The sequence below is a fragment of the Mauremys reevesii genome, linkage group 5 (genome assembly GCF_016161935.1).
Source record: "Mauremys reevesii isolate NIE-2019 linkage group 5, ASM1616193v1, whole genome shotgun sequence".
Taxonomy (NCBI): Eukaryota; Metazoa; Chordata; order Testudines; family Geoemydidae; genus Mauremys; species Mauremys reevesii.
The window spans coordinates 107,315,139-107,329,731 of record NC_052627.1 but is presented as its reverse complement, the minus strand read 5'-3'; the positions used below and the strand labels follow the sequence as shown (position 1 = coordinate 107,329,731).

The following is a 14,593-nucleotide window of genomic DNA, read 5'->3' as shown; positions in this document are numbered from 1 at the left end:
ACAACATTCTCCTTCTCATTCCTGTCTAAATCCTCTTTTCTCCCTACAGTGTCTTAGCCAATCTCAACTATTCAAAAATCATGATAGACCCCACTCTCCTCCCACAAGAACTATGAGAATTTAAAAAATGTTGTGTTCTTTTTTACTTCTTGTTCTTAGCATTTAGAGTCTACTTGGTTTCTATTTTCAGGATTTTCTATGCAACCATAGGAGATAGAAACTTACTTTTGAATGAAAGCTGAGATACTCAGTTTCATGAGATGGACCTTTAAAAAACAGTATCACAAGATTTAAGACAGAGTAATGAGAATCGGCAACACTGCTTATGCCTGGTTTTGATATGACGAATGATGAGGGCCATCTTAACGGAGGATAGCCTGGTGTTAGACCCATTGAAAACTATCAAGGGCCTTGGCCATTGTTATGAGAATCAGCTTCTCTTCCACCTGAAAAGGCTGTATGGAAATAGTCATTCTGGCTGAGGTGAGCCTTTGGCGTCAGCCTTTTTTGGAACAATTGGAGAAAGTAGCTATTCTTAGTAATGGTAAGAAAATCCTAGTTGTCTCTTGACATCACAAGCATCTTAAAAAAAACTGTAGAAAGTAATAACTTCTCAGGCCATCATTCTAGGGGGTGGTGGTGACAAATAGTACTGAGATTGAGGCAGTTAGTTTGTGCTGGGATAGAGGCTGTGAGTACCTCGTTACTTCTGTATCTCTCTCCGATAAACTCTGTTTCTGTATCTGTGTCTGATAAACTCCAATAAGTTCTGTTTAACTATCAATGACTGAGACATAATTGTGTGGTGGATTCTACAAAATGCTTACAGGTCACAATAACGTAAGAGTGTTTTGAGTTATGTGGCCCTTCCTTTGGTGCTTCCTTGTAGTGTATTCAACTGTTATTGTTACAATACTCCAGCTCTACTTCTGATTGTTCAGTTCTTATTATTAGCATTGATCTTTTCTTGCTGATAGCTATAGTCTTACCTACATGTATATCCCCTTTGGCTTTATATTCTGCCCAAGCCAGAACCATATTAGGTGGTTTCTTTAGAGAAAGGCAAATGCCTTACTTTTTCTGCTGTAACTAAAATTTGGCTAAAGATATCATTCCAAGAAGATTCTCACTCTCTCAAACATCCCTGTGAGGATTTGGGGTTACCTTTTTAATTTGTCTTGATGTTTTCAAGTTGTTTTCCTCCTGTGGGGCATATTTTCATTCATAATCACTTGGAAGTGTCTTAGCATCTTGGAACGTCACCTTTCATGTACCTCAAGCATCTGATGGAGTAGTTGGAAAGCAGAATATATATTTCACAGAGGGTACTACACTACATTCAGTAAGAGGCTTGGCTCTTGGAGAGTTCTGCCAGTCTTACACTAAGGAGTTAAGACCCATGGACAAGAATCCTGTTGGAGTTTCATCTTCAGAGAAGCATACCTACAAGTAAGTAGTTTCCCCTTAGCGTCTTATACAACACCAAGCACAATGTTGGCACGTAAATATCAAATAATGAATAGTACCAGATGATTAACACTGTATCTTCGGATTTTTTTCTCCCCTAGACAGAAAGGGAGTGTTTGATAGGGGCATTTAAACTGCATAGCATGTGTAATTGTATTTTTATGTCTTTCCTACTGTTTGTTTATGGGTAACTTACATTGCAAATTAGAGAACAAACATTTTTTTTTAAATAGAAGCTAATCATCCCTTAAAACATGATCAAAATGTAGCTAACAAATTAAAATATTTTACATAGGGCCTGATCCTATGAGTCACTGGGTGATCTCAATTCCCATTATAGTCATTGGGTTGAATTCTGCTTACACCAGTTTATATATGGAGTAGCTTCATTTAGTTGTATACAGTATTCCAACTAATATATTGTGCCAGAAGTTGAAAGCTACTGATAAAGTCATGACTGGAAATGCACTCTTGTATGCTGGGGACATTTTGAAGAGACAGACTGAAAAAATAAGATGAATTTCCCTAGATAAAATAGCCATGGGCTTAAATTCAGCTGGAGCTGTCTGGAACAGAGCTCTGGTAAATATTTTCAAACCCCCCCCCCCACCCCCCGAAGTTTTCATAGCATGTTGGTGGGGAGGGCTCAGTGAAATACCCTATGAGAATTTAAGTCCTGGCCATGACTGTAGTTGGTTTTAATTAGTTTCATTTTGGTTAACATTCTACAATAACAGCAGAAAAATCGGGAGTAATTCCATTGATTTCAGTTTCTACAGAGTTACTCCTGATTTACAACAGTATAACTGAGACCAGAATTTGTTCTATTGGTAGCAAGCAGATAGGGGTAGTGAGCATTTTACTGGGTTGTGCTGCAGAGACTCCAGGGATAAAGAGGCTCAGCTGGACCCAGTCATATGAAAGAAGCTGTGGACTCCCTGGAGCATTTATAAACTACTTGCTGATGACATAGGCTTCTCTGGTGGTGTTCTCTGTGTAAGGGGAATCACCTTCTCCCATCTCTGAGGTTAGATTTTTTTTAAATCACCTTGTGTTGAATTCAGGAGGAAGAATAAACTCAGTCCAGTAAAGATACAACTTTAAACCTGGTTAGGGTGACCAGATGTCCCGATTTTATAGGGACAGTCCTGATATTTGGGAATTTTTCTGATATGGGCACCTATTGCCCCCCATCCCCTGTCCCGATTTTTCACACTTTCTATCTGGTCACCCTAAACCTGGTGTATGTAAATTTTTCTATGAATGCTAGAATTTTCTTGCAATAGGCAATATTTTTAGGAGGATATCCCAGAGAAACACTGAGCATGCATTTTACACAGTCGGAATGGAACAGAAGAGGAAATTAGTTTTCCTTTAAAAAACAAAACAAAACTAGATCTGTCACTCAGATATAAATAAAGCAGCATGATGCTGACGCTTTGCTTATTTAAAGGTATACAGTGGCACAGTCACACCCCTGAATTTTCAGAAAACATTTGTTCACAAGATTATTGTATAATTTACATAAAATGTGTGGTTTTTTTTAATAATGCAAGAATATGGAAAAATATAATTATCATTCTCCAAACCCCTCTCCTCAGGCAATGGTGAAAAATTCAATGGCATGGTTGAGATGTTTCAAAAATATGCAAGATTGTTTTGTTTTTCTCAGGCTAACTACACCAAGACATGCAACCCGTCCCTAGCCCCTTCGTTATCTGTCTCTGCCTCATAAACGCTTGAGATTTTTCCGCATAGAGGTGTTTAAAGTGTGTGAGAAAAATCTCAGGTCTGAAAAAGAACTTAAAGTGTGTGAGAGCGTTGGCGGGAGGAAGGAGCGACGGAGCGAAGATGCTGAAACTGCATAGATCTTGCAGTTGTTTTTCTAGCTCTCTTGCCAATATTAAACAGTCCCTAGGAATCTGTGGTGTTGGCGATCGCTACAGGAAAGGGTGCGCGGTTTATGTCTTAATCCAGCTTCAGGGGAACTCTGTCCCTCTTTCCACCCTAGTACTAAGCAGCACCAGGCGGTGCAGCTGCCGCCAGCCTCACTGGGGAGGCAGGTCGCTTGTTAGGGGCTAGGGTTTCTCGTTCTCGCTGAACTTTCATTCATTGTTTGCGTTTCCCCAGTTCCCCTTCTACTCACCTCCTCCCCCCCCCCCCCCGATTTGAAGGTCTGGAGCCGGCCAGCCAATGAACGCTGCCCTTGCAGTTTTGGGCGTGGCCGGAGGAGGCGAGGCCCCGCCGCCCATATATAATGGACAGAGCGTGGGGAACTTCTGGCTTGGTGTTGTTTACGGGAGAGGTGCTTGGATGTTTGCGGCAGCGGGGAGAGAAGGCGGAGGAAGAGGCAAGGCGGAGGGTCCTGGTATCTGTGGCAAAAGCTGCTAGAAGCTTCCTGTTTGCTAAAGAGCCAAGCAGCAGCAGCTTGGGAAGCGCTGGCACAGGTTTTTGTGGCGCCCTGGGAAGCACTTTCTGCAGTGCTAGCAGTGACACACACCTTGCAACGGGGAAGCGAAGCGGCCTGCGTATGTGTCTCATCCTATTGTTCAAACTGAGAGACTTGGGGGTGTGAAGGAAGGAGCTTGCGTGTTGTCTCTCTTCTCCCACCCCCTCCCCCCTATTCTCCTCTCCCTCTGTGCAGGAGGAGACCAGCCGCCCGGGAGCTACAGGGGCTGGAGCCAGCTGGACTGTTTTATACAGACATCCCTTGCTCAGGTGCGCCTTCGGGAATCGGGAAGGGGAACGGAAACCTTTCCCAGGCATTCTCCCTTCCCAGGCTGGGGAAAGGAAAGTTCTTCCCTCAGCCTCTCTACACAGCCATCGTAGGAGCTGCTCAACTGCCTTCGCCTACACGACCCCCACCGTTCCTACCTTTCCCATCAGGTGGTGCCTGCTGCAGCCGAGCTGCTGTATCCGGGAGACGAGAGGGAACACACACTACGTTCGCTAGCGGTGCCTGTCTCGCTGTGCTCCCAGGATCGCAAGGGCATCGATAGCTGTGATCTGTCACCGAGGAGGAGCAGCTGGTGGATGGGCGCTCTCTGCAGCAGGGCAACGAATCACTTCTCAAACTGCTGCTGACTGTCGTGCTCCGGGAATAGCTCTTTCCTGTGAAACTTGGCTTTGGGAGCTTACAACCCAACATCATCTTATGTGTTGACTCTTCTTCTCTCCCCCACCCCCCTCCAGGCAGTTTGATGAATGCTTTGGGAGTGAGGTATGATTTGCTGAGGCTCCTCTTGCAGAAGTGTGTGTGTGCAGTTGCAAAGCGAGCCCTCACCCACCCCCTTGCAAGACAGTAACCAGCCCGTCGGTGGGGGAAGTGTGTGTGTGAGCCGCTCTGCCCAAGTGCTTTGAATCGCTCGCGTGTGGTGCTGCTGGGCGATTGGTCGCAATACAGCTCTATGGGAAACATGCAGCTTCAAGCAAACGTGGAGTCCGTGGCTTCTAGCCGGGGGGATCGTTAAAAGGGACAAGGAGGAGAAAGCAGCGGAGTCACCGTACCCGGAGCTCTGCCGTACCCGGAATCGGTGGCTTTGCTTCTCATTTGCCGGGAGTGTGCGCCAAGACCCGCATTTTCTCTGCCACCAGAAGGGCTACCAGACCCCGGCTCTCCCCTCAGCTAAGTTGGTTCCAGGGGCGGATTGGTGCCACCCTTCTTATCTTGCCGGGGATTTTTGGTTCCTCCTTGGATCGCGAAGGACTCCGGGTGCCTTCTCATACCCCGCAAGTTGCCCAAGCGCTCGCTCCGCTGAGGAGCAGGAGGAGGGCGGTTGTGTCCTGTCTTATCGGGGGGGGCGGTCTGCCTCGCTCTCCGCGCCTCCCTGGCCCGGGGGTCAATGCTACAGGGCTCGGCGGCTGTGCAGCCTCGGCGGCGGAGGATGGGCGGCTTCGGGAGGCTCTCCCTGGGGTTCGTGCTGGTGGTGATCTTGAGCGAGGTGGCGCCGCAGCCCTGCCCGGCTCAGTGCTCCTGTTCCGGCAGCACTGTGGACTGTCACGGGCTGGCGCTGCGGAGCGTCCCGAGGAACATCCCCCGCAACACGGAAAGGCTGTAAGTAACCCCCAGCTGGGAGGCGCCCAGCGGGTCCCCGGAGCCACTGGACCACAGCGCCTCGCTCCCTACCCCACGCGCGCTTCGCTCTCCCCGGTGAGCTGTGGGGGCAGCCTGTGGTACGTGGGGGGCGCCCTCCTGCCAGCAGCACCCCCGTTTGCCGTGTGATGTGACTCTCCCATCCCTCGTGGAGCCGCCTCGCTGCAGCGCGCCTGGGGTGGGGCAGGTGACACTCAAACTCCCTGGAAGCTTCGCTTCGCTTTCAGACGCCCCTGGGCTGATTCCCGCTCCCTGTCCCTGCTCTCCTCATGATGGGCTTCAGGGTAACGTTAGGAGACATGAAAGAGGGAAACCATTAGTTCCACCGCCTCGCTTTCCCCAGCAGCAAGGCGGCAGGAGGCGAACCCGCTTCTCCTCTCGCGCGGCCGCTGGCTGCAGGGTAAGAGGAGGCGACATACAGGGCGGCAGTTTCCCCCGCGCTGTATGTCAGGGTGCGTCGCTTGTCGTCCTGCCCCCCGTGAATGGCAGGGGTGGGGGAGGTTTTGTCATTGCCCAGCAAACTTCGCGCGGGCTTTAAAAATGGGGGGCAGGGAACCAGAACTGGCTGGGACCGCTCGCACCAAGGGGCTCGGCTTAGCTGTCCAAGTTCTGCGTTCCTTTCCCCTTCTTGCGGCGTGCCCCTTTCTGCCCAGCTCCCAGGCGGTGTGCAAAACCATGGCTCCGCAAGGAGGCCCCTGAGTGCTGGGACATTGCTCCCCAGGGGCTGGCAAATGGCAATTAAACCCTCTGTTTTTCCTTTTTGCTACACTCCTTGAAGAAGGAAAGAGTGGAGGGAATTCCCTAGCACATGCAAAGCGATGGGGGGGGGGGGGCAGAGACTATTTACACTCCCGTTATAGGAAGACAGGCAAGGACACGTTTTCCTTAGCGCCTACATCCTTCTTCCCCCTAGAAAAAGCTCAAACCCTTCCATGCGTCTTGCCCGTGGGACACAAGCTGCCCTTGCTTTCTCTGCTCCCCTTTAAAGCGGGCATACAAGAGGATTCCACCTCAGTTACACATACTACTGCCTCCAGTCACAGCCTTGATTAAACTGTCCCTAGACCTGATTGATTTTTCCTGTCAAATTAGGATCCAGACCTGAGGAAGAGCTCTCTGTATAAGCCCAGAGCTGCTCTCTCATCAACAGAAATTGGTCCAGTAAAAGATATTACCTCACCCAGCTTGTGGCTCTACTATCCTGGGTCCAACATAGCTATAAGAATGCTGCATACAAATTATGATCCACTCAGTTTGTGAAAAGCATACATAATTTTTCCTGAAAGATCTGTTGGATCTAATACCATCCTGGTTTCTCTAAAGGGGTAAGAGGAAAAGGACAGAGAAGAGATTTAAAAAATTGTCTATTACTTGTTTGTTTCATGCTAGTCAAAACAGTTTAAAGGTTTAAGTATAAACGCATCTTACTCTAGCAGCATCTGCACTCAGACAAATCCCAAAGTGATTGACTGTGATCTTTCCTGTGAAGAAACTGTTTCCTGCCACTTTTGCTTAAAATAACAGAATGTGCTGATTTTTCAAAAAGAATATTATAAATGATTGGTAACCCTAGTGTTAGTTTCTGTGTAACACTGTTTCCCCTATGACTTAGATCAAGGAGGATATTCAAGCCACAGCAAAGCCTGGTTTTACTTGTAATGATTGGAACCAGGGCCAGCTTAGTTCTTGACCTAACATGCCAGAAAAAGGGGTAGTAACTCCAGAAGGGAAAGTGGTGCTGAAATCTGAACAGAAATGTCAAGGCCTGAATACTGTTTCCATCATTGCCTCTGAGTTTGCACTTTCCAGTGACAATGGGGTTTCCTGCACTGTAAAAGTATGAAAACTAAACTCTTCAAACATAGGATTGTAAGGTAAATCCTTATAAATGTAAATCTTTGAAGATCATCTTTAATATTCTTTCTAAGCACTGTTTGGCATCAGAAGTTTAGTAATATATTTATTAAATACATTGCAAAAGTGGTCATCTAAATAAATTCCTAATTACTCGATTTCTTGACTTAATTGTAACTTGGTCATAGTTTTTATACTTTTTCAGTTGATACAGTTAAGAGTGTTCTCTATAAATATTGGTTGGGTCTAATTGTAGTTGTATACCAATATTACAAAAACACTAAGATAAACTTGTGATAAACAGAATTGATTCCAAAACTCAGGGTAAACGTAAGCCACATAATGGCAAATAGATTGATTTTTATAAGGTTCTCTTACAAAGTTTAAAACTAACTTTAAAATAAACTAACTTAATTTATGGTCTCTTTATTGTCAGCAACTCACACAGAGCTAGTGTTAAGAATTAACTATTGGGCACATTTAAGTTTTTTTGGTTTTAAAACACTAAAGATGAACCCCAACAAAATAATAATTTAAATCCCCTGTTGAATGTTTCATTTTTCTGCTAATACATCATTCTTTTTAGGGACCTTAATGGAAATAATATCACAAGAATCACCAAGACTGACTTTACTGGCCTAAGACACCTTCGAGTCCTGTAAGTTCTTGTTGTTACTTTATGCTGTTATGGTGTTTGTTAATATTACTTGATGTAGGTTAGACTTTAAATTTTCAAAAAGTTATCTTTTAGTTTTTTAAAAAGTAAAGCTGTATATTTCACCACATTTAACTCCTTTGCTGCAGCATCTGAACTTAAAATTAAAGGTTGGGGGGACAATTATGGGATGAGAAAAAAAAAGTATGCCATAGTAGCAATTTTGTATGTAGCCTCTGGTGATTTGTACATTACCCTTAAAATTATAAATATAGCAAAATAAGCTTAGGCTTTAAAATAATCGGCAGTTTACAAATGTGTGAAGAGGGAAATCTTGCATTTTGGTTAAAATTGATTGAAAAGAAACTATCTGAGTAGACTGCTAGTTTAGGATTATCAAAACATATAGCTGAGTATACACATGTTCAGTTTCAAACTGGTGCAAAAGGAAATTCATGAAAGGAAAGAAAATAGAAAGTATTTCTTTACCAAAGACAAGCAATATCTATATCTAATCCCAACTCTCCAATTTAGAAATGTTTGTTTAGTTTTCCAGAAACGAAAACAATAAGTATTGTATAGTCTCTTTCTGGATGGATTTTTTTTGTCTGGATAGCTTCAGGTCTTTAACTTTTGCTGGTTATAAATTCATTAAAAGTGACTTAAGAAAACTGTAATTGTGATTACTGCAATTTTATTCAGTGAAGCTAAATTATTCTTTGGGACTGAATTGTCATAAAAGTGGAACAATTTTGTTACTTAGTTTTTCTTTAGACTTAAATATCTTTTGTTGTTATACCCTTTTGATCAAAATACAACTGCTAGAATGTGGTGGTGGTGGTCGTGGCGGCATATTTCAACATATTTTCAGTTGATGTATAGGTGTATCGCCAGAATTGTGAAATAGCCATTGAATAATTATTTTTAGTTTATTTTCCATACAAACTGTAGATCAGTTGTACTATGTTTAATTGCAGTTTTATATTGTTGCTTCTTAGTAAGCAGCATATTTTCTTACCCATGATTTTAATGTTCTTGAGCAGGCTTAAGGTCTGCTTTTATGATTTCCTTTAATGCTGAAAAGACTGATTTTATTTCCGGTTTCTGCACATGTGCCCCAGTGGAGTGACAGGGGTTCTAAATATATTAAATTGGATGTGAAATATCACTCTGGAATAAGAATTGCAGAGTTAAAGACGGAATGATTGCAAGCTGCCAGTTGCTGAAGTACAGCAATGGTAGGTTTTAATGCAGTCTTAATCATAAAAACGTTAAAACTCACTATATATATTCTGTTTCAGTCAGCTCATGGAGAACAAGATTAGCACTATTGAAAGGGGATCATTCCAGGATCTAAAAGAGCTGGAGAGGCTGTAAGTATTTTTAATTCCAAACATGACAACATAACTTATAATTTTTTGTCACTTCACTTGTCTTTCAGGGCACTAGACCTTTGATTTTTATAGTCAGACTCTTGAAATGTTTGAGAAACAAGAGCCCTAGGCAGTTCTCAGACAGTACCTACAATGGGTGGAAAATCCTGAATAAATAGTCTGAAGAAAACTGCAATTTACATTTTGAATCTAAAGATAACTTCTTGAACGTTAAAGGAAAATATGCTCCTTTGAATGCAGAAGTACTTACATACATAACTTTTTTTCCCCACAAGGAGCATGAGACTTCACTCTAAAGCTTTTTTCCCCCTCTTTCTTTGAGATACAAGGTGAGATTTTAGTCTTGGTGAAATTTGTGTGTTTACAACATTCTGTAGGAAGAAACTTTCTAATATTTACTAGATGCAAAGTGTCGTCTGTTCTTACAATATGGAGAAAAATGGTCAGCATGTGCATTCTTCTAAATCTGTTTTGTGTGTATATAAAAAAAATTGTTGAAACTCTGTTCAGACAAAATATTTTTAACTGAGAAGTATATTATTTATTGGGTTCTGTTCCCTTAAAATACTTAGCTTTGCCATCTTTAAAAGCTGACGAATCAGTGGGGGGAAAGTCACAAAACACTCAGGAGAAGCAGAAGTATAGAAATGGTAAGCAAAATACAGATGTCCTCATTAAAAATAGTAAATAGAAAGCTGAGCTCTGTTTTTCTTTAAAATGTATTAGCATTTTGCATTGCTAGCTTTACAAGTTTCCAGTACAAACTTTCCAAGATATTACTTTTTGGACGCTGTATATGAAAACAGTTGTAGAACTGTATGGATTATGTTGTGTACAATATTAATCTCTAAGGGTAAGATGCCTTTAGTGTATTAAATTGCTAATAATCTGTAGAATGGGGTAAAATATTGTACACCCTCTACATGCCGAATACACTACAATAGATGTGTGAGCGTAGTTTAGTAATACAGCATACTACTTTGCTTTTTAAAACATGGGGCCCAATTCTGAAGTATCAGGCCCCATATTTGTATGGCTTCTTTTTAAAAGTACGTCATTCACCAGTTTAACCCTACCAGCATCTATGGAGTTATTCCTTATTTACACAGTATAAGTGAAAAAAATCCAGCTCACGTGTCTTCCTGATTTGTTTCATGCTCTGTATCCCCAACTGCTGTCTGTAATCTTTAAAGTAATTTCATGTGAATACAAACATAAGGCTAGTGGTGAACTTCTGACTTGTTAAACAAAAGTTGACTTGGCAACTATCAGTTTAACTGTAGAAATCCATTGATTACATACATTTTGATGAAGTGTAGTTTTTGGTTTATTGTAAGGAACGAGTTTCCCTCCAGCACCTGCAAAGTGAAAGTGCTATCATGTAACAATTTTGCTGCTTGGTCAGAAATTGGTAATGTGTTCTGACCAGTGTATTTGAGAACTGCATAGTCAAGCTTTTTCAAAGCAATTGGAAAAAACCTATACAAGTTCCTTTATAAAATAAGGCATTAATAAAGGAAAGTATCTTTAAAAAATGTGTTAGAATTTTATACAAGGTCAAGGGGCTAGTAAACCATGAACTTCTGCTCTTACGATATGTGAGAGGTAATATGCAGAACATACACTTAAAATATTCCTAAATCAGATTTCTGGAATTTTTTCCTCAGAAAACCGAACAGCAGTACAGGTTGTATTGTAAGAATGACTAAGGATAAGTCAGAAGTTCAGTGTCTTAATCATTGATATGATTTGATGTTACTCAACTAATAAACTCAATGAATTGTCTACAGTCAAAGTAGCTTATAATTGTTCTCATTTCTGAATACACTACAGTAAGGATCCTTCTTATGATAAACTTAATTAGCTCTTTGAAATATTTTTATTTGTGCTACATTCCTTGAAAATTTTATGCAATACAAGACTCTTAAATAAAAAAAATTATGATTTTGTATATTTTCAGTCAGTGAGTCTCCCTTCTTTTAAATGGATTAACTGATATGTTACCTGTGTGAGTACCAAGAATGAGAATTTAAATTATTAAATATTTGGTAGAATGTAAAATGTAAGTTTCTTTAAGTTTTGGAATATTAAACAATTTTTTACAAATGTTAACATTTGTATTTAAATTTTTAATCAATGAAAATGATTTTTCAAGACCGGTGCAGTTAACATCCAGGGTATTGGGTTTTTTAACTGTGTGGTTTTGTTTTATGGTGACACTTTTCAAGTAACAAACTAGGACCTTGTATTTCTTTTACTAAACTTAGTTAGATTTCCTAGTTATTATAATATTCTCTGTCTGGAAACTTTTTCTTCTTCTCTAATGGTATCAGGTTTTTTCCTATTTTTGCTGCAATCCAGTCAGATGTTTTGAGGTGGGTTATAGTTTTGACTGAAACTAATATATATGCAGGATCTCTTTAAATCACCCCAGCTGTTGGCTAAGAGCAAATATTTCATATTTGTGAGGAAAAGCTGAGAAAATTCCTTTTGTTTACAACTGCCAAGTCCATCTGATGGAGGCACATTGTTATCTGACAGCCAATTAATCTCTTTGAGATTCTGGAATCCCAAACCATTTCTTAGGAAACTTATGGATACTCTCTTCAAATGTTTCCCTTTTCATACATAAAATAGTGAGGCTGTTGTATTAAAGGATGCCTAATCTTGAAATGTAGAATGCCACATTTCTTAGTGAGCAAGCCTAGCTACTGTCAAATCATTTTTGATGTAATATACTGGTTTTAATATTGTGAACAAAGGGCCCCAGATCCATTGGCTGTGGCTTACTTTTAGTTTGTTTATAACAGGGGTAGGCAACCTATGGCATTTCTGCCGAAGGCGGCATGCGAGCTGATTTTCAGTGGCACTCGCACTGCCCGGGTCCTGGCCACCGGTCCGGGGGGGCTCTGCATTTTAATTTAATTTTAAATGAAGCTGCTTAAACATTTTAAAAACTTTACTTATTTCTATAACTAAACTATTGTATTTATTTTAGACATAGAGAGAGACCTTCTAAAAACGTTAAATTGTATTACCGGCACGCGAAACCTTAAACTAGAGTGAATAAATGAAGACTCGGCACACCACTTCTGAAAGGTTGCCAACCCCTGGTTTATAAGCTAGTTACATAAACATAGCCATCATTTGTGTCAAATGTAATGTCTTTTGGTTGTGCCAAAGTTTTTAATGAGAATTCCAAATATTACATATAAGGTATGTTAAGTAATTATCTAACAACTTACAAAAAGGCTAGCCCTCTCTTCTTCCCTTCCCCAGATAAATAAATCTCTCTAAGTTGAGCAGCTCGTATTTCAGAGGATCTGAATTTGCAAACCAATAGTTTCATAAATACTCCTTATGCAAATGAACCCATGTCTTCCATGGAGTTGCTTGGGAGAGTAAGGACTGTGTGAGTACTATTTTGCAGGTTCATTTCTTCAAGGTGCTGATACTCTTGAAACCAATTTATATAACTGAGAGTTGAAGGCACACAGCACCTTGCAGGATCAAACCTTGTGTGGAGAAGAGCAAATGGAAAACATTCAATTTCTTGACCCCTCTTTCTAAAGCAAAAACAAAATAAACTACTAATGAAGTGTAAATAACATCTTGGTTAAACAGTTATTAAGAATAACCTATTTCCAACTATAGTACAGTTTCATTTAATAAGAAGAAATAACATTGTTGTGTAACATTATGCACACATGGTGTTGTGTACAAACATCAAACAAAAGGCTCCCATTTACTCCTTGGCAAGTTGGATATAAATTCTGTGTAATTAGAGTGGAAATTAGGTTTTTTATTTAAATAAAAATGAATTAGTCGTTAGAGTAGTCCCATCTTTTTATATTAAATGCAACTTATTTTATGCAATCTCAGCATTCTTCATTTTCAATTGGCTACGGATATTTGTATTGATAATGACTATCTATAGAATCTCTGATAAGGCAAGGGAGTGATGGAAACTGAACATTTTCGCAGTTACTAGGGGATGTGGGGCTTTTGGCCCCTGGAAAGCCTGAGAGAAGGCGTTCAGGATTGTGAGGGAAGCACCTTAACTGGATGTTTCTGCTCAAATGATCAGCAGTGAAATAGTTAACCATGTTGATATGGAAACTGTCTTTTTAGGCATCTGTGTTCACCGCCCATTTTGATGAGGGCGGTTTATGCCTCTCGGCCATTGTTTCAGGGATATGAACAAATTCAGGAAGAAATTACCCTACTTGATAACACTTGATTCACATTTACAAATAGAAGGGCTAGAAATGTTTGAACATACCTAGAAACCTTTAATTATGTGAGTAGCTCCACAAATGTTAGTGGGGCCACTTGAGTATGGGGGCCAGGGTGTGGTGCAAAAGGAGCAGCATGTGAGAGGCTTGGAGTTTGGCCTGTAGTTTTGTTTTTTTAAAGGAATACTTCAATTATGGAGCTCAATTACATACCAAGGAGTAAACACTGGACACTTCCATTGCCAAAGAAGAGGTGGAGACATGATAAAATCAGACAGTCTTTTGACTCCTTAACAAGAGAACAATGCTTTTTCTTGCTTATTCTGAAAAGCAAAACTTTTCAACAGTTTTCTTATGTGACTTTACAAAAACGTGAATATCTAGTAATCTTTCCTTTCCTATCACCTTCCTCTCTACCAAAAATAACAAAAAAAAATCTTACTAGCAAGTGTCATCTGCGAAGATTTGAGCAAAATCCTCTTAGAAAATCAGACCTCTTCTAGCTTGAAAGTTATTGGGGAAACATGTCGTTCCTGGTTGAAAAAAATCTTTTAAACTGTCACCAGAAAATTCTCTTACTCAGTGTAGGGAGTGGTGGGAGGGGAGAATAATTATTACAATATGATGCTCATTCTTGTATTTCTTAGGATTTTTCTACCAGTACTCACCATACCACAAAATGGGCCAGTGATTTATTTTTAATAAACTATTTCCACCTTAAGGAGAGGATCAAGTTTTGTGTTGAGGGTAATTGCAAAAGCCCAGAAAACCCAGTAACAGACTCAACACTCAGTTCTTGCCTCAATTCTTAATAGCTGAAGATTTTTTTTTTTTGACCGAACAACTTTTCAGGATCTGATATTTCCTTTAACAAGGGTCAAATTCTCCTCTCGGT

General features: G+C 40.9%; 1 protein-coding gene across 6 annotated transcripts in view; it reads left to right on the top strand.

Annotated features, from left to right (window-relative positions):
- Window positions 1-3,746: 3,746 nt before the first annotated feature.
- SLIT2 (slit guidance ligand 2) overlaps window positions 3,747-14,593 on the top strand; it is a 398,427-nt gene continuing 387,580 nt past the window's right edge. For all 6 annotated transcript variants that reach the window (XM_039541399.1, XM_039541396.1, XM_039541397.1 and 3 more), the window contains exons 1-3: window positions 3,747-5,521; window positions 8,001-8,072; window positions 9,371-9,442. In XM_039541399.1, the coding sequence (XP_039397333.1) occupies window positions 5,310-5,521; window positions 8,001-8,072; window positions 9,371-9,442 (356 nt within the window). In that variant the 5' untranslated portion in view covers window positions 3,747-5,309. The remainder of the gene's footprint in view (window positions 5,522-8,000; window positions 8,073-9,370; window positions 9,443-14,593) is intronic.